At 44.1% G+C, this 22,234-nt stretch overlaps 1 protein-coding gene across 4 annotated transcripts in view; it reads right to left on the bottom strand.

Annotated features, from left to right (window-relative positions):
• Nucleotides 1–22,234, bottom strand: part of LOC147638848 (ABC transporter A family member 11-like) — a 103,366-nt gene that overhangs the window by 11,389 nt on the left and 69,743 nt on the right. For all 4 annotated transcript variants that reach the window (XM_086785131.1, XM_086785139.1, XM_086785127.1 and 1 more), the window contains exons 9-14: nt 15,134–15,251; nt 14,807–14,883; nt 14,594–14,683; nt 14,353–14,496; nt 13,787–14,095; nt 13,602–13,682 (exon numbers count right to left, since the gene is read on the bottom strand). In XM_086785131.1, the coding sequence (XP_086641257.1) occupies nt 13,602–13,682; nt 13,787–14,095; nt 14,353–14,496; nt 14,594–14,683; nt 14,807–14,883; nt 15,134–15,251 (819 nt within the window). The remainder of the gene's footprint in view (nt 1–13,601; nt 13,683–13,786; nt 14,096–14,352; nt 14,497–14,593; nt 14,684–14,806; nt 14,884–15,133; nt 15,252–22,234) is intronic.

The following is a 22,234-nucleotide window of genomic DNA, read 5'->3' on the forward strand; positions in this document are numbered from 1 at the left end:
AGTCCCCTGGACATCAGGGGCGCTCAAGCCTTCTTCAGACCTTGGCAACATGGCTTCAACCCAGCAGCGGCGAGCAGGGAGAGCGCCTTTTTCATGTCACAGTTTGCTTCCCTGGACTCCGCCGCGAGTACCTTCCGCTCCCTTCTAGGATAGGGGCATTGGTCGGCTCGGTGCTTGAGATTGGCCCCACAGCAGCTTCAGTGGTGGCTAGAGCAGCTGGCCTGCCTTCAGTCAGCGTTTTGGTTCCTAACATCTCCTCCCTTCCGAAGGTCGTTCAGCTACCTAGGATAGGGGGGGGATGGATTGATCAGAGAGTGGAGTTCTTGGGGCTCTCGAACCAGTGCTTTATATGCAGGCAGGTCGGTCACCTGGCCAAGGCCTGCCCTCGCAGGAGACCCCGACCTTCACCACAGCAGTAGGCCTGCGATGGCCCCCGCCCACAGATGCGGCCCGGCAGGTAGCCTCCGGGACACCTGCTCAGCCCACGGAGACCTCAGATTGGCAGCCTGGACAGGGGCGCCGTAGAGGGAGACAGCCACAGCAGCGGGCCGAGAGGCTGATGCAGCAACAATCATAGTCTCAGCACCACAGGGTTCCAGTGAGGAACAATTTTGCTCCCCCAAGCCCCAGTGGAATCACAGCTGAGGAGAAGGGGAAGGCAAAGGTTGTGAATGTTGTTACTCTGGAGAATGTTCAGGTGAGAGGAGAAGGGGATGTGATGCCCGTTGGCAAGCGCACAACGGATGAAAGAGAAGGAAAGGGAGTAGCTGGACCCAGCCGTAAGAAGGGAAAGCAGCAGGAAGGAGAAGATGTGAAAGCTAAAAGGAAACGGAAGCCTCGTAGAAGGTTCCAGGTGTCAGACTTCCCACTGGGGGATGGGCAAACCAGCTATGACTTGAAATCTGATTTGGTAAACAGAAAGGCCAACATCACCTTTGGGCAGTTGGTGGAGATGGTGCCAAAATTGAGAAGGCAATGGAAGGGACTTGTGAATCCAATGGAAAAGGAGTCAGAGAAGAGGTCAGTCAAGTACTATCTTTAGAAGAGCTTCCAGATATTTGCCCTATTGTGGAGGTGTGGAGTAAAGGTAGGAACCTTGGTCAGGCCTATATAGATGGAGGAGCTCAAATCTGTGTGATTACCCAATCATGTGTGGAGTAGTCAGGCTTGAGGGTGTCTGGGGTTTCTGGTTTTCGAATCAGAATGGCTAATCATAAAAGGTAAAATGTCTTGGTATGGTAAAGGAGTTGGAAATTGAAGCTTTTAATGTCAAAGCTATTGTAGATTTTCATGTGATGCCTGCGGGTTTGGGTGCTTTTCCAATTATTCTTGGACAACTCTGGTTGCGAGTGGTGGGTGCAGTACAAGACTGGAGGTATGGAACCATTTCTTTGCATAATAAGCGGGGTAATAAAAAATCTTTTGAGATGCATAGTAGGAGATCTTTGAATGATGTGTGGGAGAGGCCACACGATTCGAGTGAAGAGGAAACTACCACCAGTACTTCTGAATCGGAGATGGATTCATCGACTACTGCTTCTAGTGAAGAAGAGGCAGATGTGGCTTTCCTAATATCAGAGCAACAAGGTAATGAAGATAAAGAAGTGCATGAAGTGGGTGCTGAGGGAGAAGATACCTTGGTATGAAGTAATCGAGGAATTACTGTAGCCAAAGATAGAAGTGAAAAAGAAGCAGGAGCTGATTGAAGGAATGCTGTGTCCGGATCTCTCGAGTGGAGAAAAGGTTAGATATGTTAATATGCTGTCTCATTTTCTAGAATTGTTCATAAGGAGATTCGAGGATTTAAAGGGCCAGATTTGAGGATTGAATTGAAAGAAGGTGTAAAAACAGTTAGGCAGAAGCTTCGCAGGATGGGACGAGAACAAATGCAGGCCCTGAGAGAGGAAGTTGATAAGCTGTTGAGTGCAGGTTTCATTACACCAGTGGACACAGCTGAGTGGGTAAGTCCTACAGTGGTAAGTCCAAAGAAGGATGGCAGGTGGCGTATATGTGTGGATTTCAAGCCTTTGAATGCTGCTACAAAGAAGGATTCTTACCCCCTACCTTTTTTGGATGAGATCTTGGATACTGTAGGATATGAAAGGTATAGTGTCTGTGATGGGTTTTCAGGTTATTTCCAGTTAAAGATTGCAGAAGAAGATCAGCGCAAGACGACTTTCATTACACCGTGGGGATGTTTCTGCTACAAAGTTCTTCCTTTTGGATTGATGAATGGACCAGCCTACTATCAGAAAAGGGCAAATTGGGTATTATCTCCTTTTTTGAACAAGTTTGTCAAGGATTTTATTGATGATTTTTGTATATACAGCTCCAAGCAAGAGCATTGTGATAGGCTGGCTACAGTTTTTCAGCGTTATGATGAGTGTGGTGGTCAATTAAATCCAAAAAAGTGTTTTTTGGCTCAACCGAGGGTGAAACTCTTGGGCCATGTTGTTTCAGAGAATGGTATTGATCCAGATCCTGATAAAGTCAAGTCTCTTCTTCTTCTTCCTACACCAAAGAATACAAGGCAACTGGCTACTTTTATGCAAAAGGTGAAGTATATGGCTCGATTCATCTTTCTATCTTCACAGTTGTTATATCCTTTGCAGCAAGCAGCAAAGCATGATCCTTTGCATTGGATGGAGGAGTGTGAGGTAGTTTTCCAAAAAGTGAAAGAGGTGTTGGGAGCTATTCCTACAATGCAGGCGCCTAATTGGGAACAGGTATTTTATGTCAACCCCTCAGTAGGTGAAGATGCAATTGGAGCTATGTTGCTACAAAAAGGGAAAGAATCACATTATATGCAACCAGTCTACTGTGCTAGCAGAGTAAAACTTGCTAGAGAAAGGTTGTTATCAGAAGTGGAACTTGTTATGGTTAGTGTGATGTATGCATGTAGGCGGTTCCGCCATTACTTGTTGCCTCGCCCCTTGGTGTTTTTGACGAGCTACACTTTTTTGGCTCAGTTGATAAATGGCACAAATTTATCTAAAGCTATGATGAAGTGGATGATTGAGTTGCAGGAGTTTACTTTCTCATTCTTGGTGGAAGAGAGTACCAGGGCTACCTTAGCTGATCTATTGACCTATAAGGAGAGTCCTCTTCTTATAAAGGAGGAGACCATCAAGAAGCCAGTTGAGGATGCGGCTAAGATGGTGAATGCACACTTATTATATTTTGATGGTTCCTACAGGAAAAGCCATGATGCAGCCTCAGGAGGTTTGGTGCTTTATGATCCACAGGGTTGCCTTGTTTTTAAGAAGGGTGTTAAGGTGGATGCACATAGTAACAATGAAGCAGAGTATCTGACTTTGGAAGTTGGATTGCAAATATGTTTGAAGCATGGTGTACACAGGATTCGCATTCGAGGAGATGCATTGCTTGTGGTAAAACAGGTATTGGGAGTTTGGAAGTCAAAGAATATGTTACTCAAAGAAATGTGTTTCAAGATTAAAGGTTTGTTGAAGGAATTTGAAGCTTGGAGTCTTAAGCATGTGGATCGAGGCCATAATGAGGAGGCTCATGAAGCAGCCCAGGGAATGATTGGTGAAGTTTTTGTTCTTAAAGCTCATGCATCATTTTATTGTGGCAGGGAGAATTTACAGGATATTGAGGAGTTTTTGTTAACAGGGATGATTCCTAGTGGTATTGAAAAATCAAAAAAATATGGTTTCATCAGGAGAGCTGCAAGGTATGTGATGGTTGGTGATGCTTTGTATTTGAAGGGAATTGACTTGATAATGCGACAGGTACCTTGGAAGGAAGAAATCTACAAAATTCTTAAGGAAAACCATGAAGGAGCATGCGGTGGACATTTGCCTCAAAGATTACCTTGCATAAGGTATTGCAGGAAGGTTATGTATGGCCAAGTGTACATAAGGATGTTAATCATTGGTGCAGGTCATGCAAACAATTCCAAGCTCACAGTAGACGGATATTAAGGCCTGAAATGAGGAAGACAATTCTTGCTTATGATGTTTTTGAAAAATGGGGAATTGATGCTGTGGGACCATTGCCTATTACTAGCCGAGGGAAGTGCTACATCTTGACTGCAGTTGATTACCTTTCTAGATGGGCGGAAGCAAAGGCAATGAAACAAATTACTGCTAAGGAGGTGGCAAAGTTTGTATATCAGGATATTTGTTGTAAGTTTGGTGTGCCATTGGAATTGCTTTTTGATCAGGGCCCAGGTTTTAGAGCAGAGCTTATGGACTATTTGTGTACAAAGATGAAGATCAGTCGCAGTTTTACCACACCCTACTATCCACAGTGTAATGGCTTGAATGAGCGTTTCAATGGTGAATTGATCAAGATTTTATCTAAGGTGACAGAGCGACAAGGCAAGAATTGGGATCTGGAGTTGCCTGCTGCCTTGTGGGCATACAGGACAGCAATTAAGACTGGTACGGGTTTCACTCCATTTCATCTTGTTTATGGGAAAGAAGCTTTATTGCCCATTGAGGTGGGCAGCTGTTAAAATGTTGGAAAAGCTTTTGGAAGAGCCTAAAGATGCCCTTAAAGAGCGGTTGTTATATTTACAAGAAGCACAGCTAAACAGGGACAATGCTTTGAAGCATTATGAAGATATGCAGGCAAGGACGTTGGAAAAGTTCAACAAGAAAATTAAAAGCAAAGGAATTATGAAGGATGACTTGGTGTTACGTTATAATAGTAGGCTGGATAATTCCTTTCATAAGAAGTTCCAAATTAAGTGGGAAGGTACTTTCTTGGTGATGCAAGGATTTGCAAATGGTACCTATCAATTGGCAGATTTAGATGGGACTTTACATGCTTCCAAGGTAAATGGATACAGGCTGAAGAAGTATTATGCACGTTTGATGGTGATTGTGCAGGATGCAGTGTCTGAAGATGTGATTTCAGATGAAGGGCAGTTTTTGGATATGGATTTAGGTCTTGAAATGCTTTTTACTGCTGATCATGAATGATTCAGCAGGCTGGGGGTTGGGCAAAGTATGTCAGGCAAAATTCTGTAAAGGTGTTTTGAGTCCGTGTACATATGGGATGCATGGTGTGCAATAAAACTTTGCCCTGAATGCCCTGGCAAATGTACAGACTGAATGGCTTTGGAGTGAGTCAGTGCATGCATTTTCTTTGGAGCAGCTGTTGGAGACTTGAAGTTTTTATTATATGAGCTTTTTGTTTGTGTGCAAGTAAGAGGTGGAAGAGCATGAGGATGTCAATGATGGGGTTTTGATGAGTCTCTGGTGCAAATACATGTAGATATGCTGGTTATGTGGAGAGAGCCCAATTCAGACTGTAAATATTGAAATCTACAAGGGACGCCAGCAAAATATTAATTGCTTTTATGCTTGAGTTTGGAGGGTCTTTCAGGTTTGGAATGGCCGTGTCTTGGTAATGATGATGCTGATGATTATGGCCGTAGGCAGCTCTTGTGGTTTTGGAAGGTTATGGGCGCGGCATGTTCACCCGGAAAGCAAGGTAATAAAGAAGATAAATGTGGCCATTCTTGAGGCTTTGAAGCTTTAAGAAATAAATAAAAAATATATAATACACGTGGCCAATAAAAAAATGAACACATGGAAGTCCTTAAGGGCCGCCAGCTCGACGTCTAGAAGACTGGAGAGAGGGAAAAGGGTGGCCACTGGTGAGAAGAGACTTCGAAAGAGAAAGCAGTTGGCGAGGAGGTGTGAAGAGAGGACGGAGCCGCCTTGTGAAAAAGGAAGAGCCTGGCTGGGGGGACTTTGAAGACCACGGTGTGGGAAAACGAGAGAAGACAGTGTGGTGACTGAAGACATCAACGCCAGACTTGGCTCGAGCGGGTAGCTGCTCTGCAGGCGTGCAGAGAAGGGAGCCAAGGGCGCAGTCGCAAGCATATGTGAGGAGGCCGCCTTGTGGTGGTAACGCGGCGTGAAGGCAAGGGGCCCGTCAGAGTGGCTGACAGCGCAAGGCTGGAGCGACGTGGTTTAGCTGGTGTGAGTAACAAGGGAAGAGCTGGGGTCGAGAAGTGGTGAATCACCTTGCTGAAGGCTGCAGCAGACGGGCGCGAAGAAGGCAAGGGGAGCCGTCTGGGTACAAGGGTTAGTCATCAGAAACAGTGGAAGTGGAGAGCGAGGGGAAACGTGGAGCACGGCCGCTTAGACAGAGAGACGGGGGGAGAAAAAGCCAGCGCGGGTGGTGGCGACTGAGATGCGTCGACTGTATGCAAGAGGAGAGGCGGCGACCAAAGCTTGAGGTGGCCTTGATTTGCTTACAGGCGAGAGAAGCTGACGACGGGAGGTCGTGAGGGCTGGAGGCTGCCGACAACTCTGGACAGCTTTGCGTGAGCAGCAAGGTGAAGTGGGTGAGAGCTTTGGGTGGCTGGTGATAGCTACCGCGAGTAGCAAAAGGTGGCGGCCTCATTAAAGAACAGGCTTGGGGCTGTTGACTGGCGACTTGCAGAGGAGTCAGAGGAGTAGCTTTGGGATTTTTTGCTTGGGCTGACCTAAGGTGGCTGCCGTCTAAGAGAGGAGAGCTGGCAAAGTAGGTTGGAGAGGAAGCTGGCTAATTGCTGCAGCCAAGGGACTTGTGAAAAGGTGGCCGTCTTGTTTCGAGGCCTCTGGTGTGAGACCAAGAGAAAGCTTTGGACAGCAGTGTGTGTGAGTTGTTTTGCTGTGAGTGTGATATAAAAGGAGAGTGCGAGGAAGAGTGGGTTGAAGCTTGTCAATTGATAACATCTATGGTGATGGATGACCCCTTGTAAATGGACAAATAGGGTTTGTGTTGATGATATGTGTGTGGCTTAGCCTTGCTAACAGATAAAAGGTCTTGATAATGAGATATGTGAGCCTTTGAAGCTGTCTTTTCTTTGAATCCGTGTGGTGTTTTGAGAGATTTCTGTTTCCAGCATCGTGCTGGTGGTGCCCCTTATGTTTGTTGTGTCTTCTGAAGCTGCTGGGTAGGTAGCTATAGAGGCATTTCTTCTTTTTCCAGCCTCCCGACACCGGCATCCACTATATCTTAGTTCGAATCATTTGAGGTATGATCCACTGCATCAATGTGTATATAGACACAATCCAAAATATGCAACATGTCCTCATGTGTGAAATCCTCCACATATGTGTGGTCCTCCAAAGCAAAAGCATAATCAATAGGATCACCATAAGCATCATCATCACTGAATACTGATAGTGTATCCATACATGAGATGAAAGTGACATCATCTACCAAATCACTGACCATGTCATCCTCACAATCTGTAAAGTCATCATCATGAGCACGGTCTGTGCCCATCAATCGTGTCCATGTATAACCTATATCCTAAGATAGGCCAACCTCTCTAAACACTGGATCTAGGAAAATGCCTAAATCAAGTACAAAGCTCTAGATCTATATGCATAATCCTGCCTCTCCTACGATGTCTCATCTCAATGAAATCATCACTACTCTCATGTACTATTCCTGACTACTCAAATACATGAACTCTATCCACACGAATGTTGCCAAGAATGCTATGAATACTAGGAGTAGTGGTCGTATCACCGATATCTCAACAAATGGAAATCCTAGAAGAATAGCCTGATGCATCTAACACTAGGAACTAAGGCCCTATGCTCATAGGTGTCTCTGTCACTTGTATGCGGAGTATCACTAACCTCAAGTGTGCTAATGGATACACTCATCCCAAGCGTGCTAATGGATGCATCACTAATCAAATGCATACTATTCTTTAGAATGTCACCACGATTAACCAGAGTGTCCACATGATCCATAGGAAAGACGATAGGCATAGAAGTGTCGATGCTCGGTATGCTCGCTTCCATCTCTACCCTCGAGATCATGTTCACATGATCTAACTCACATACATCATCATTATGTGCAAATGTGTCAGTGGCAACATGTGCACAATGCACATATATCACTATGATCAGGTGCATGTGTATGTGATACATCAATACCATCATGTGTATGTGATACATCAATACCATCATGTGTGTGTGTGTGTGTGTGTGTAATACAACATCATCATCGTCATCATTCCCATTATAATACAATGAATGAATCGGTCTAGGTAAATGAGAACCAATGAGATGATGGATAGTCGATGTCGTGGGTGAGTCGTAGAAGCTATAGAGGTCCATGCGAACACCACTGCGATAGGGACAAAAGTGTAAATGAGAACCAATGAGATGATGGCTAGTCGATGTCGCGGGTGAGTCATAGAAGCTATTGTGGCCAATGCGAACACTACTGCGATAGGGACAAAAGTGTAAGCAAGCTCGATACGTGTCCTCCAAGGATCCAAACTTGTCATGCCATAACTCACCAAATGCATCCCATGAATGATCACCATGATCATCATCACCCATATAATCATCCATAGCCGCATCACAAACATCATCATCCTCAGTGGAATGATATGGATCAAACCCATACTTGCATGCGTACCATTCCTCCTAACTAAAAGTACTGGTACGTGCAAAGGGTCCCAAATCGGTCAGTGAAATCCAAGTAGACACCATAGCTTCTTGTCTAATTCCATACAAAAAAATGTAAGGATGTACATAGCCCTACGCTCATCAGAATAGCATGATAATGATGCCTGCTTATCCGAACTAAACATCTGTTAATCGTGATATGCATATATACACAATGTTGCATCTTAGTGCCATATGAACATCAAAATGCTCAAAGTGTGAGGCGCATGTGAACAACCACCAATAAGAACTAAGGTGTGTATACAAACTCACAAAATCCCCAAATGTGTGAACAAGCCCACAATGTACCAAGATCTAACACAATAAGTGTGAATACTCCCAAAACAATCAGCGAACATACGCCAATATCATAATGCATGTGAATACCTCAAACAAAGTGTGCGAATGGCCAAAATAATGTGAACCCGCCCACAAGACACAGTGTGTGAACAAAGCTTATGAAAATATCCAAAAGTGCCCACAATACACTAGGCGTGTAACTAGCTATGCACTAGACTTACACCGTGTGTGAACAAGCCCCAAATAATAATGGGCTGTGGAAGGAAGGTTTTAGTGTAGATGGGTAAAAATAATAATGGGCTAGTCAAGATGTGGATGATGGACAAATGGACAAATGGACAAAAATGGGCTGTGGAAGGAAGGTTTTAGTGTAGATGGGTAAAAATAATAATGGGCTAGTCAAGATGGGATGATGGACAAATGGACAAAAATATGAATAGACCCAAAATGTGAAAGGAAGAGGTATGTAACCCTAGAACTAAAGGTCAAAACCTTCTTCTCTCTCATGCTGGCAGCCAAATGCATCTGTCCCTTCTTGATTTTTTTTTTTGGGGGGGGATTCTTTGCCTGCTGCGCACGGTGCTTGGAGTGTTGTCTTGTAGCCTTATGCTGAGAGCTGCAAGAGCTCTATAATGCTGTGTGTGTTTGTTCTTAAAAAGAAAAAAAGAAATCTGCGCTTTTCGTTTTGCTCCCTCACGTCGACTGTGCTATTCGCAAGCAAGCCGATGAAGTTACTGAGGCGTTTGCTGAGGCTAGGCGTTGCTTTCCATGATCCTTTGCCTATTGGGTTGCCACATCACCATCACCTCTTAACACCTGGCTATGCATTTTTCTTGACAAGAAGGGGTAACCAATTGCTCTGTATTCAGAATCCTTAGTTGGCCCTGTTACACATCTGTGTGCTTGGAAAAGATCGGAAGACCTTGTTTCTGTGACAAAGAGGCTATACTCACAACTGAGTTTCTTGATCAGGTCATCACTCTTTTAACTGTTTTTTTTCTCTTCAACAGAAATATGCACTTACTTGCAATTGCGCTTGCACACTGGCCAAAGCTCTGGTCTGAGCTATCTGCTGAGCCTTAAAAGGCGATGACACTGGCCAGGCTCGTTGAATCCATCTGATGCCTTACTTGACGAGAGTCGAGTAGGTGCTCCTTTAGAGAATTGAGTAGGTGCCCCCATTTTTTTTTATACGGCAAGGCTGGAGTGACAACAGTGTTGCTATATGCTGAACCATTGAAAGGTGATGATGCTTGTTATCACTGAATGCTAACTTAACCTGAAGTGACTGCTGATTTGAGTCAACATGACAGAGCTGAGAAGTATGGCCAAGTCTACAATGTTACTAATGCTAGTTTGCAAATGAAGGGCAACTGTCTTCATTCAGGAGAAAAGAATCTGTTACACATGACAAGTTCTTATGCCATAACTTGACCCATCTCTCAAACTCTTGCAAAGCTGTGATTATGTGCTAGATAGCAACAATGATGTTGGTTCTACTTTAGCCGTCCATTGCACTCTCACACAGTGGGCCAACTACCTTGGTGTGACAGCTTTGAAGATGTAGAGACTTAAATCTCCTAAGCTTGATGGCTTTAAGAGGATAGTCCTCTTTGCTCTTTACTGTTCTATGTTTAAAGGCCTTCTTCAAACCTTTCAACTCTTAATCAAACTTGAATCTGTCTCTCCCTGCACACATTGGACAATGTATTTGTAGTTCTCACAATGATGCATAACCTTGCTCTATTTTGTTGCCCTTGTCTTGTTATGCTTGAAATCCTTGCATCCTGTTTGCTTTGATTGTAAGAGCCTTGTGGTGTATGGGTCACACCAGTGGATTGGGTTCAATTCCCAACAGAGCCATACTCTGTATTTGCATCAAATGCATAGAAATTTGCATTGTTTTTTGTATTAAGCTGTAATCTGCACTCAATCTTTTTCAAAACTGTACTTGCTTTATCAAGATAGCACTTCTGTGACTTATTTAGATTTCCACAAAATTAACTCTAATCTTTAAAGATTAGTACCAATCCACTTGATTAGGCTGTGTAAACGATCTAATTTGAGGATAATCTTCATAAATCACTGCAGTTTAATCTTTCTTTGCAAACATTTCTTGGCATTTCAACTGTTTCTTGGTATTTCAACTATTTTTTGGAAAAAATCAACAAGAACTGCAATAAATAGCAAAGAGATGCAAAGAATGTGTAGGATTTTCATAAATATCACTCACAATTGCGAATCTTTGCACCAATTTTACTCTCTGTACTTGAATCTTCAATTCTACACTAATCTTAAAAAAGATCTTCAATGTCCTTCAACTCTGCACTTGAATCTTTAACTCTGTACTTGAAACTACACAACAAACTGTATTTTGCACACTTTCTTGAAACTGCACCAAGAATTTGCACAACAATCTTCTTCTTACAGTATTCCTTCACGAACTCAAAGATTTGGCAATCTAGGATTTCAATCTTGAAGAAATAAGGGATCTAAGGATTAATCTTTGAAAAAAAAATATGTCCTTAAGCAAGATAATGCAAGAAATCACTCAAAATTGGTTGTTGAAATTTTTGTAAACCCTAATTTTGAAAATCAAGAAAATTTCAAGAAATCGAGATCAAGAAATTCAAGAAATTAACAAGTATAGTTGATCAGGGCTTTTGAAAAACAGTGATTAATACAAATTAAAAAATGATTAACACAAATTTCATTGTTAATCTTCTTAAATTAAGAAATTAGCAAATCTAAAAACTGTGTAAAAATCAATTTTGAAAATGATCAAGGCTCAAATTAATTCCTAATCAAAGCACCAAGATTTAAGCCAAGACCTTTGATACCAATTAAAATGGAACATCACTAATATAAGATTAAGTAAGATTAAGAAGCTAAGATATGGAACAAATCATCATGTAGATTAGCATGCAATTAGCAAGAATTACACACATATCACACATAATGCCTAAGTGGTTTAATCTCCCACCATGAAAATGGAAATAGTCTTTCATAAGCCAAAGTATGAAAGCCAAGAGGCTCCAAGAGTCAAAGTGACCAAATGTCAAAAGATGTCCAAAATATACAATAGTGATCTATGAGTCCCCTTTTATACTTGAGCCCATGACAATGATCCTAGACCTAATCTAAAAGTTGTTGCTTCATTACACAAACTGGCCGATCAGGCTTAGGGTTATGGATCAGTATAGCAGGGTCTCCGCACATGCAACATATGTGGGCTGATTTGCGGCCCTACGCCATACAATGAAGCAGTCTATAGTGCACCCAATTATGGTGTGCACGTGACACTCAAAGCCAATGTCCAAATTCCATGAGGAAACAAGGAGAGGTCTATGTCGCCCAGTAGTAGGCAGCACTAGCAGAGAGTATATCATCGGCAACGTCTGGCCAAATATTGTAAAAAAAAGGAAGTGCTTGGGACCTCCAAGTAAATGATGGGGTTCCTTTGATGGTGTGGGTCCCACTCAAGCTGGGTAGAGGGTGGTTCTCCTATACGCCACGAAAGGTTGTCTACAACCTTGAGAGGGGAGGCGTCTATGTGTCACAAACCCCTAATTTATGGGACATGCAAGGCATGCTATTCTTGGATGAACATGGAGCATATGGGTCGCACCCATATGGAGTCCAAGGGCATGGCAAGATGTTTCAAACATCAGGCAAGGCCATAGGATGTTGTGTTCCTGAGCATGCATATGCATATGGATATTGGTCGGACCCATGTGGAGTGCAAGGGCATTGCATATGGAGCATATGCATATGGATATGGATATTGGTCGGACCCATGTGGAGTGCAAGGGCATTGCATATGGAGCATATGGGTCGCACCCAACAGCTGCATGACTCTTTCTGGGAGGCAGGCAAGTGATCTGAAAGTATTCATTGTTGAGGAACTGGATGTCAGAGATCCATCCTTGCTTGCTGATCAGCATGGCTTGCGGAGGCTTGAACCTTCCCTTGGGTAGGTGTGCTACTAGAGAATCTATCGGTAAGAATGCTAGCCTCCTAGGAAGTTCGCTTCTGAAAATGGGCAAATGAGGGCAACCTCGATTGGGGAAGGTGGAGCGGCTGCCATGGAGTCATTCAAAGGGGGGGAGGGGACCAGGGGTCTCTCACAAATGCTAAAACTGAAAAAGGGGAAAACTTGGAAGGTGGACCAAAAAAGGAAGAACTCGGGCAGAAGAGGGAAACAGGACAGGTGCGAAAGGGGAAACTGGGTTAAAGTGGGGATTATTGATTGAAAGGGAAGGGGCTCTGCAAAGGAGGAGGACAGTGTGAAAGGGGGGTTTGGGGGGCAGGGAGGGCGGAAAGGGGCTCTGGGGTGGCTCTGCCAAGGACGAGAGGGGCCACACAGAATGGGGTATGGGCTGGGCAAGAAGAGGGAGGGGAAATGTTGGCAGCAGCAGAGGGCAGGGGGATGTGGGCTTACGGTGCCCCAGGGGTTTGTGGGGGGTGCTTGGCACACCAGTGGAAGGAGGGGCAGAAGGCAAAATCTGGATATGCGCTAGCGAGGGAGCTCTCCAGCTTGTTTTTGTAAGAACCAGTTCAACTTGGAACAATTAATCCGGGTGTGTGCATTTGAAAGGGATACCTACCAGATATAATCATTCAGTGAGTATCTTCTAATGGGAATTGAATAAGAAGATAAGTTATTCACAAGTAAAGAAAAATAAGATACACACTGGGCTAGGTTTAGTCACAAATGTATCTTGAGTATTCTTTAGGCTTGCAGGGTGAGTTTGCAAGGGTATGAATGCAGAACTTCCTTGCTCTATTACAATAGCCAATGGTACTTTTCTTATCTGTGAAGCTGTTGGTTTTTCTAAAGAATAAGGGAGCATGAGGAATTACCGGCAACTGCATCTCCTTGTCACGAGAAATAATGAAGGTCATGAAATCCATACTCTCTTGTTCAGGATTCACATCCAAATGCTGCTCAGAAAAGGTCGATAAAATTCATTAGTTTAAGGACCTAAAAATAAAATAAAATAGGTGTAATAGCAACAGTACTCTCCATAACCTACAGCATCATGCACCTCTTTGAAAAAATGTTTTATAGAAGCTGGCTGGATATCATTGCTGCTTTGTGACCCATTCAAAGAAGCATGGCTGCTTGCAGTCTTCTGTAGGCTGACATTGACAATGTATCCAGCTCCAAAACGTGATTTTAGCCGGATAGATGTGCCGATACAACGCAATGCACCCTTAGCCATTATAGCAATCCGGTCACCCAGAATATCTGCTTCCTCCATCGAGTGTGTTGTCAGGATTATAGCACGCCCGATCTTTGCCCCTTCTAGGACACCCCATACATGCCTTCGTGTCACCGGGTCCATACCTGTTGTCTGCCATTTAAGTGTGCAAATGAGTGAATATTTCTTTCAAGTTCTAGCTTTATTCTGGCCACCACAATGACAATATTCAGTCTAATGTGATTGTCTTTACAGACACTACCCCCTGCCGATGAAAAGGGGAGATCTCACCCATTCGTCATGGATGGGATCTCCCCTGTCCATGTCCTGCCTGTGTGATGGGTGGTGTATATGTCTGTAAAGTCAAACATATTATTATCTTGTCTAATAGCTTAAAGTAGACACTTTACAGGCTCATCAAGGCAGACAATTTTGGGATCACCAATCAAAGCAATGGCCACACTAAGGCGCCGTTTCATTCCTCCACTGTAATTCCCGGCCCTCACATGTACTGCTTCCGATAGCTTAACACGTTCCATCAACTCCAGAGAGTGCTTTTTACAAAGCCCAAAATAGCTCCTGTTAGGGTCAGTCAGAAAGTGGATAAGAGCAAAGAAATGGAGGAAAGAAGCCACAAAAAAATCACCTTACTTGTTTGATATGAGATGGATGCAAACCCTTGATGCTAGCAAACAGATACAGGTGTTCCAGCCCAGTCAGGGCCTCCCATAAAATGTCAAACTGCCAACACATGAGCATAATAACAGGTGATATCAAGCTATGATACAAAATACTAATAATGGAATATGATACACTACTCTGAGATGTGTTAGAAAAACATGAACTTTTGAAGGCTAGAACCACCTGAGGACACACTCCCATGCGTCTTCTTATTTGAGACATTCCGGCTGCACTTCTTACTGAATCTCCATAGATCAAAACTGTAGATTAATGACCAAATTTCAAAATAATTGATGAAGATAGAATTAAACAGAAACATTAATGCATAATATATATGAGCCTTTCAAAATAGAGATATTAATGCATAATGTACACGCAAGGATAGAAAAACAAGGTTTCATACACACTCAAATTATAGGAATAATGTGTTTCTGCAAAATCTTGAGATGATATATAACTTAAAGCTGTGCAAAAAAATGGTCAATTTTGTTTCGACTTTCTGCAACATACCGTCACCGTCCGTAATGGGTAAAACTCCTGTTATGCAGCTTATTGTTGTGGTTTTACCGGCCCCATTTTGGCCAAGAAGGCAGAAAAGTGAATCCTTTTCAATGTTCATCCATAATCCCTGCATCCAATATAAGCTAAGATTTCTTTTTTTTCTTCTATTTGGTTATAGTCGTGAGACACTATTGAAAACAGAAACATGAAATGATACAGCATATATCACTTGTGGAGCAGTAGCATGCACTCACAACACTACATGTTCTATGAGGACAGACCAGAAGACATGGCTCTTGGAGGGTAGAGGCAAGATCTCACTCCTGTCACCTTGGCCTAAGTCACACTCACACATTTTATGCCTCATTCCAAGGGGGACACCTGTGAGATTGTAGCTGACATAACTGCATGGCATTTCTGGAAGGCGAGATGTCCCCGCCGCCTCCTTTCCAGCTGTGCACTCCTTTTTTCTTCTGCCTTTCAACCCTTGCCAACCCCTCCTTCAGACTTATCCTTGCAAGGCCTCTTCAATTTATGCCCTGGCCCTGGTTCCTTTTCTGGCCTTTTTTCCTTTCCTCCATCTTCGTTTTGTTTTTCCCTTTTCTCCCTCACCCCTTCCTGCTTCCCTTTTCACCTTGGGTGCCATGTTGTGCGCCAGCTCTTTATTTGCATTTGAGTGCCTCTGGTTTCCCCACCTCAGGAGCCAACCCCCTCAATTACAATGTTTTGGACATAGACCTGCTACCTCGGTTGCATCAATGAAGTCCATCACTCTAGTTGGCAGGATTTCTGGAAGCACACTTGCCCACCACCTCAGAGATAACCTGCAAGCTGCTCTCGTCAGCCAGAAGGAATGCACTATAGATAACCAGCTTATCCATGGCTATTTCCGGGTTGAATTTCATTCTGAGATCATAGTGAGACGTGCTATGCAACAAAACTGCCTTGCATTGTGCACTCTACAGCTTACTTTGCCAGATGGCACGGCTCTCACTTGCTGACACTGACCCCAAGATTGGACTGCTTGGGAGTCACGATGGTCTGCCTGCTGCTAGGCCTTACCAAGGAATACCACAAGCTTTTTCCTGATGAAAAGATCCTTCTATTAGTTATGATCAAACAGCCATAGGCTACATGTACAAGCTCAGAACCCTCAAATTAGGTGGACAAAATATGGGGGAGGGTAGTCCCTCTATGGCGCTCTCAGACACTTCATACAACAAGGGCATGGGTGTTGCGCGGGAGCTGGGGGGGGGGGGTGCTGGGGGAGGGTGGTGGGAGTGAGAACAAACAGCCTGTAGTGCCAAATGATCCTGCCATCCCGATCAGAAAGAAGGGGTCCCTGGCACTGTTTGTCTAAGAAAGCCTCTTGCCACATACACACACAATCTGGACCTCCTCGAAGCTTCTCCCACTGGCTGCGGAGGGTGTGAATGATATCAGTCCAAATAGCGCTGATGGACACAGCTTTGGAGGAGTGGGGGGGGGGGGGGGGGTGGGGGGCGTTGAGAATGCCCTCGATGGCCTCGCTGCAAAACGGGACTGCCATATATGCCATGTAGCAATAGTGTTGATCATCTCCCACCTCTGACACGTGCCTAGAGGCCAGGCCTCAGACGGCAAGTTGGGAGTGGGAACTGTGTCAATCCTGGAGTGCGATCGTCAGAGAGCTTGCCCTCCTACTGCCTCCTCATAGTGGAGGGCGGGACCAGTCACTGGCACCCAAGCAACAATTCCCCATGTGATGATACTCAGTGAGGATCTCCCAGTCACTTCGGGGAAATCCCAAAGGCAGTGCCGCTATGACTCTAGAGGGATGTGCTAGACTACCACTGAAAGCACTGACAGCGCGGTGGTGGGCTAACTGCCAGAGGAAGAGTGTGACCTTCCTAGGAATCAAGGTGAAATGCCTTGTGACTCCCGATGGGCTGCTGTCACCGGCGGGGTGTCGTCTACATCATGCATCTGGATCCTGCGACCCATCCTTGCTTTGTTTTGTTTTGTTTTACGAGCTGAGGTTTACATGGCACAAAATGTGCCCCGTAAACTCGTAAGGATAACACTTTTGTCACTAGTTTCATCCCTCTGCTCACACCAGAGTGACTTATCTACTTCTTTAGGGCAAGACCCTAGAAGATAAAAAAATAAATTGCTCTGGGCGCAACTGCAACCAAGTATTCCTGTTAGGGAGTCCAGGCACTGTGGGACTTGCCGGCTACAAAACTCCTGAAACCTGGCGGGTTTTCAAAAAGGAATTGCCATACCCATCTTGGGCGTCGGCCCTAATGTGGAGTCCCCGTCCTGCTCAGGTATCAGGAGTCTCCTCATCTCTTCATACCTGTTTTAAGGCAAGACAAGCTTTATTCAACACCTAGACCACTTGAGAAGGTACACATATTAGTATATCTAGCATGATGGAGAATTTTGTCATTTCTCCAAGTGGAGATTGGTATGTATTCTCCAACTGTACTGCATGATGTTGAGCTCTCCAAAGTGTTCCCATCCAAGTCCATTATGTTGTCTCATTGCCTATTGGGTTCCCTTGGCTCCCCCGCGCACGTCAATGCTCGTGAGCTCGGACGGTTTGGGGTAAGCAACACTTTTCAGCAGGTGTGAAGTTGTTCATGTTACATCTGGAGGGATCAATTTCAGACTGTCATACTGGACTGGAGTGCTCGTAAGTATCGAGGCACAACCTCGCCAAGGAACGGGCCACAGGGTAGTGCCCTGCAGTCTTGCCCCTTGCGTGCAGACAAGGGTTGACCCAAAGGGTAACCGCAGCCAGCAAGCCTCCCCACTGAGGATGATGGTGTCATCACTGTCGGTTCTTGCCGGGCCCTGAAGGTCGCAGCAGGCTATTTACGATACATTGATCCAACTGTTTAGAGCTGAGCCCTATTGGGCAAGCTAGTTGTGAGAGGCCCTCAACCAGGCGGGGAGCCTTGGAAGGCTTTTCTTCTTGCACAGATTTCAACTTGCACTGGATGATCCTAAGCTGTACAGACAGCACATTTTTGATTGCATGAGAGATGGGAAGTGTTTCTTATGTGGGAGCAAGGATCACATGAAATCTCAATGCCCCGAGAATCCCAAAACGAATGATGTGTAGGATGTAAAACCGAGTGTGAATGTTATACCCGATGTACAGGGTAATACTACACATGAGCCAAAGAGCAGAATTTTATGCAAAGCTTGGGGCAAGCTAAGGATCAAACAGCTTTATTCCTTTTTGATAATGCCTCTACAAATAACTTTATATCCATTCAGATGGCTGCTCCTCTTGGGCTAAAGCCCGAGGAACTGGGCATGGACTTTCATGCAGATGTTGCCTTGGAGGGCAACTTCCATCATAGGGAAGCTTCGCATAAAGATTCAAGGATATTTAGATCATGAAGACTTCCTCGTAGCACCACTTACGGGATGTGATGTGATACTTGGGATGCCATAGCATTATTGTTTGGATCCCAAGATTTTGCACAAAGAGAAAGTTGTTTTTACTCATAGGGTTAGGGAAGTTTGTATTGATGCGGGTCTACTCGGAGTACCATACCCGTTGTAAGCCACATTTCTATTTCCAAGGCAATAAAGAAATCAGCTTGTTCTTACTTGGTCTTTGTACGTGATAATGTTGAGCATGATGCTGTAAATCTCATAGATCGATCCCACAAAGATTCAAGCTATTAAGGAGTGCCTAGAAATTCAAAATGTTCATCATCAAGTCACGAGCTTCATTGGTCTATGTTCTTACTATCGTCGATTTATTTGACACATTGCTTTCTTGGCTTCTCCGTTGCATGATTTGACGAAGAAGAAAGTTGCATTCCATTGGTACGTTTTAGAAATGATGGCTTTCCAAAAGTTAAAGGACGCCATCATCTCAGGGCCTGTTCTTATTACTCCAGGATTGCATAGACCTTTTGTGGTCGAGTGTGATGCATGTGGAGATTGTTTGGGGGCTGTTTTGAATCAAGAGGGACATGCAGTGGGTTTTGAAAGTTGCTGCCTGCAACATGCATAATTATATTTGCAGGTGTATGAGAAAGAGTTGTTGGCCGTTATTCATGCCCTCCAAACATGGAAGCATTATCTTTTGGGGGCTGAATTTATGGTTAAAATACATCAACAAAGTTTAGGGTACTTTCTCACAAAACCTTAACTCTCAAAAAAGCTTCATTTTCAAATTTTGCATACTCTTGGCAAGAAGAATTTGGTGGTGGATGCTTTGTCATGTAGGCCTCAAGTGCATGCAGTGACTACTGCCGCCTATCATCAGGACTAGTTAGGGATGCGGGACATGTATTCTGTGGAGACAGATTTTCAGCTTATTTGGGCTGATTTAAATGATGGTACTGCTATCCCATCTTATTCAATTCGAGATGGTTTTTGATGATGCAAAACCGTATTTGTGTGGTCAAAGAATTGCGCCAAAAGGTTCTGGAAGAGTGTCATGCTCCTCCATATGCAGGTTGTCCTGGTATTTTGGCTACTAAATAGGTTTGGAAAGATATTTCTTTTGGCCAACTCTATGTAGGGATATTGAAGCTTATGCTCGTGAGTGCCTAGTGTGCCAGAAAGTCAAGTTTGACAGGCACAAGACACTTGGTTTGCTTCAGCTCTTACCCATTCCACAAGAACCATGGGAAAGCATTGCCATGGATTTCATTATGGATTTGCTGAGATCAGCACATGGTAATGATGCAATATGGACTATCATTGATCGTTTTAGCAAACATGCACATTTTATTCCTAGGAGGAAAACCATCAAGCCAGAGCACATGGCAAAGTTGTTTTTGGCTCAGATTTTCAAACATCATGGCATGCCCAAATCTATTGTGGGGGATAGAGATCCTCAGACCACTAGTTTATTTTGGCGGGCATTGTTTGATAATATGGGCACAAAGCTGAGTTTTTCATCACCTTATCATCCTCAAACGGATGGTCAGAGTGAAATTGCCGATTTAGCCATAGTTGATTTGCTCAAGTGTTATGTCTGAGCAGAAGTCAACTGTCAGATTGGGAAAAGTAGGTTCAGTTTGCACACAATAACATTGTGCATTCTCGGATGAATGAAATTGCCGATTCAGCCGTACTTGATTTGCTCAAGTGTTATGTATCTGAGTAGAAGTTAACTGTCAGATTGGGAAAAGTAGGTTGAGTTTGCACACAATAACACTGTGCATTCTTCAACTAATAAGGCTCCATTTGAGATAGTATATGGCAATGTGGTTCTTCCACCTATCTTACGAACAAAAGATGAAATCTTTGCAGCAAATGAGTATGTCCGAGATTCGGATACTGTGTTTGCACAGGTTCGGATAGCCATAGAAAGATCTCAGGCTAAGAAGAAAAAGGAAGCTGACAAGTACAAGCGAGAGCTTATTTTCAAGGAAGGTGATTGCGTGTTACTTAAGTTTCAGAAACCACTTCTTCGAAAGCGGCCAGGTAAAGAAGGCCGGTTTCCTAAGCTTTCGAACAGGTATTATGGGCCATTTAAGATCTTGCAGGAGATAAATGAAGTGGCTTATAGATTGGTATTGCCCGATCACTGGAAAATACATAATGCATCTCATGTCAGCTTACGGAGGCTATATGTGGGACCACCTCCTATGGAACCAGTTTTGGAAGATCCACCAAAGGTGGATGAACTTGTGACGGTATTGAAACCCGAGTAGATAGTTTTTCATAAGGAGCATAAGGATGCATGTTGCAAGCTAGTACGTAGGTATCTTGTGAAGTTTAAAAACTATTCGGCTATGGATGCAAAATGGATGGACGAGGATTATTTTGAGGATTATCCGGAGCTTTTGAAGGCCTATTTGGAAGCTTTTTAGTTGCGGTCAACTGCTTAGAAGCCGGAGGGAATGTCACAAACTTTCTCACAGCTTTTGTTCATGTGTGGCATATGGGGCTTGACATGACATACATGTATGGCTAGTGGAGCCTAACATGGTGTGTCCGTATGGCATATGGAGCCTGACATGACAGCACATGTATGGCTCATGGAGCTGACATGATAGTACATGTGTGGCTTGTGGGGCCTGACATGGTGTACATGTATGGCTCATGGAGCCTGACATGATAAGATTCCTTGGGACTAGCTATCCTGGAGATCTTATGTATTTATGTTCTCGGAAGGTTCCAGAAGGATCAAGAGCCCTAGACATTTTAATTGATACAACTGAGCAAATGGGTGTTTCTTCCAGTCTAGCTGCACTCGTGTGTGCATGACTTTGATTTTATACTTGGATGACTTGTTTTGTTTGCTTGGACAATGCTTGAGATTACTGCCTATGTTGTCCATGGGCCAGGGACGTCTGGGCACCCTGTGGACATGTATGTGCACACCTGTTTGGGACTGACAGGCCGTCTACATGTGTTTTGCAGGTGGTAAGTGTCCCCAAAAACCCAATTTACAGCTTTATGATTTCACAAACTAATAATTATGGGTGCAGGTCCACACTTGATTATAAGTGACTGGACAAATTATAAGTTATTCACACTGCACAGGACCAATTTAATACATGTAGTCGCCAAATGATGGGCGCTAGACAAGATTTGGAATAATCTCTTGTGCCAACTTCTGGACCAGAAAAGCACACGCCTGGGCTATTTTCAATGTGGAACTCTATTCCAGGGGGGAACTCTAGTTTTGGAGAGGTGCTTGCTTTTTGGTGCATGGGAGGAGCTGGTCGATTGGTGCTACAACTTGCTACAACCATCTACCACTACCTACCGCAACGGAATTCAACCAGGGGTGTGGCGAGGCTAGTCTACTTCTTTTCTTGGCTGTTTTCGATGCTGGCTGACTGTTTACAGCCCTAAGAAGCTATTGGTCAGGGCATCTGGAGACAGGGAAGTGCTGGCCGATTTGTGGGAGAGACATCCTCTACTGATTGGAGACCATCTGGCTTGTGAACTCCTGTTGGTCGACTTCCCTTGTGGCTTCTGAGAGCTCGTCCACTTGCTTCTGTGAGCCAAACACAGGAGGAAGATGAAGATGCAGGGCTGTCCCGGGCTAATGTGGGAGTGCTATGGGCTGTCCATGGCTGTCCTACATGTGCTTAATGCCGGGAATGCTCTTTGGGGCTGAAGATTGACATCATAATTCAG

The sequence above is a fragment of the Cibotium barometz genome, chromosome 4 (genome assembly GCF_041138505.1).
Source record: "Cibotium barometz isolate CiBa-2024 chromosome 4, ASM4113850v1, whole genome shotgun sequence".
In the NCBI taxonomy this organism is placed as follows: Eukaryota; Viridiplantae; Streptophyta; class Polypodiopsida; order Cyatheales; family Cibotiaceae; genus Cibotium; species Cibotium barometz.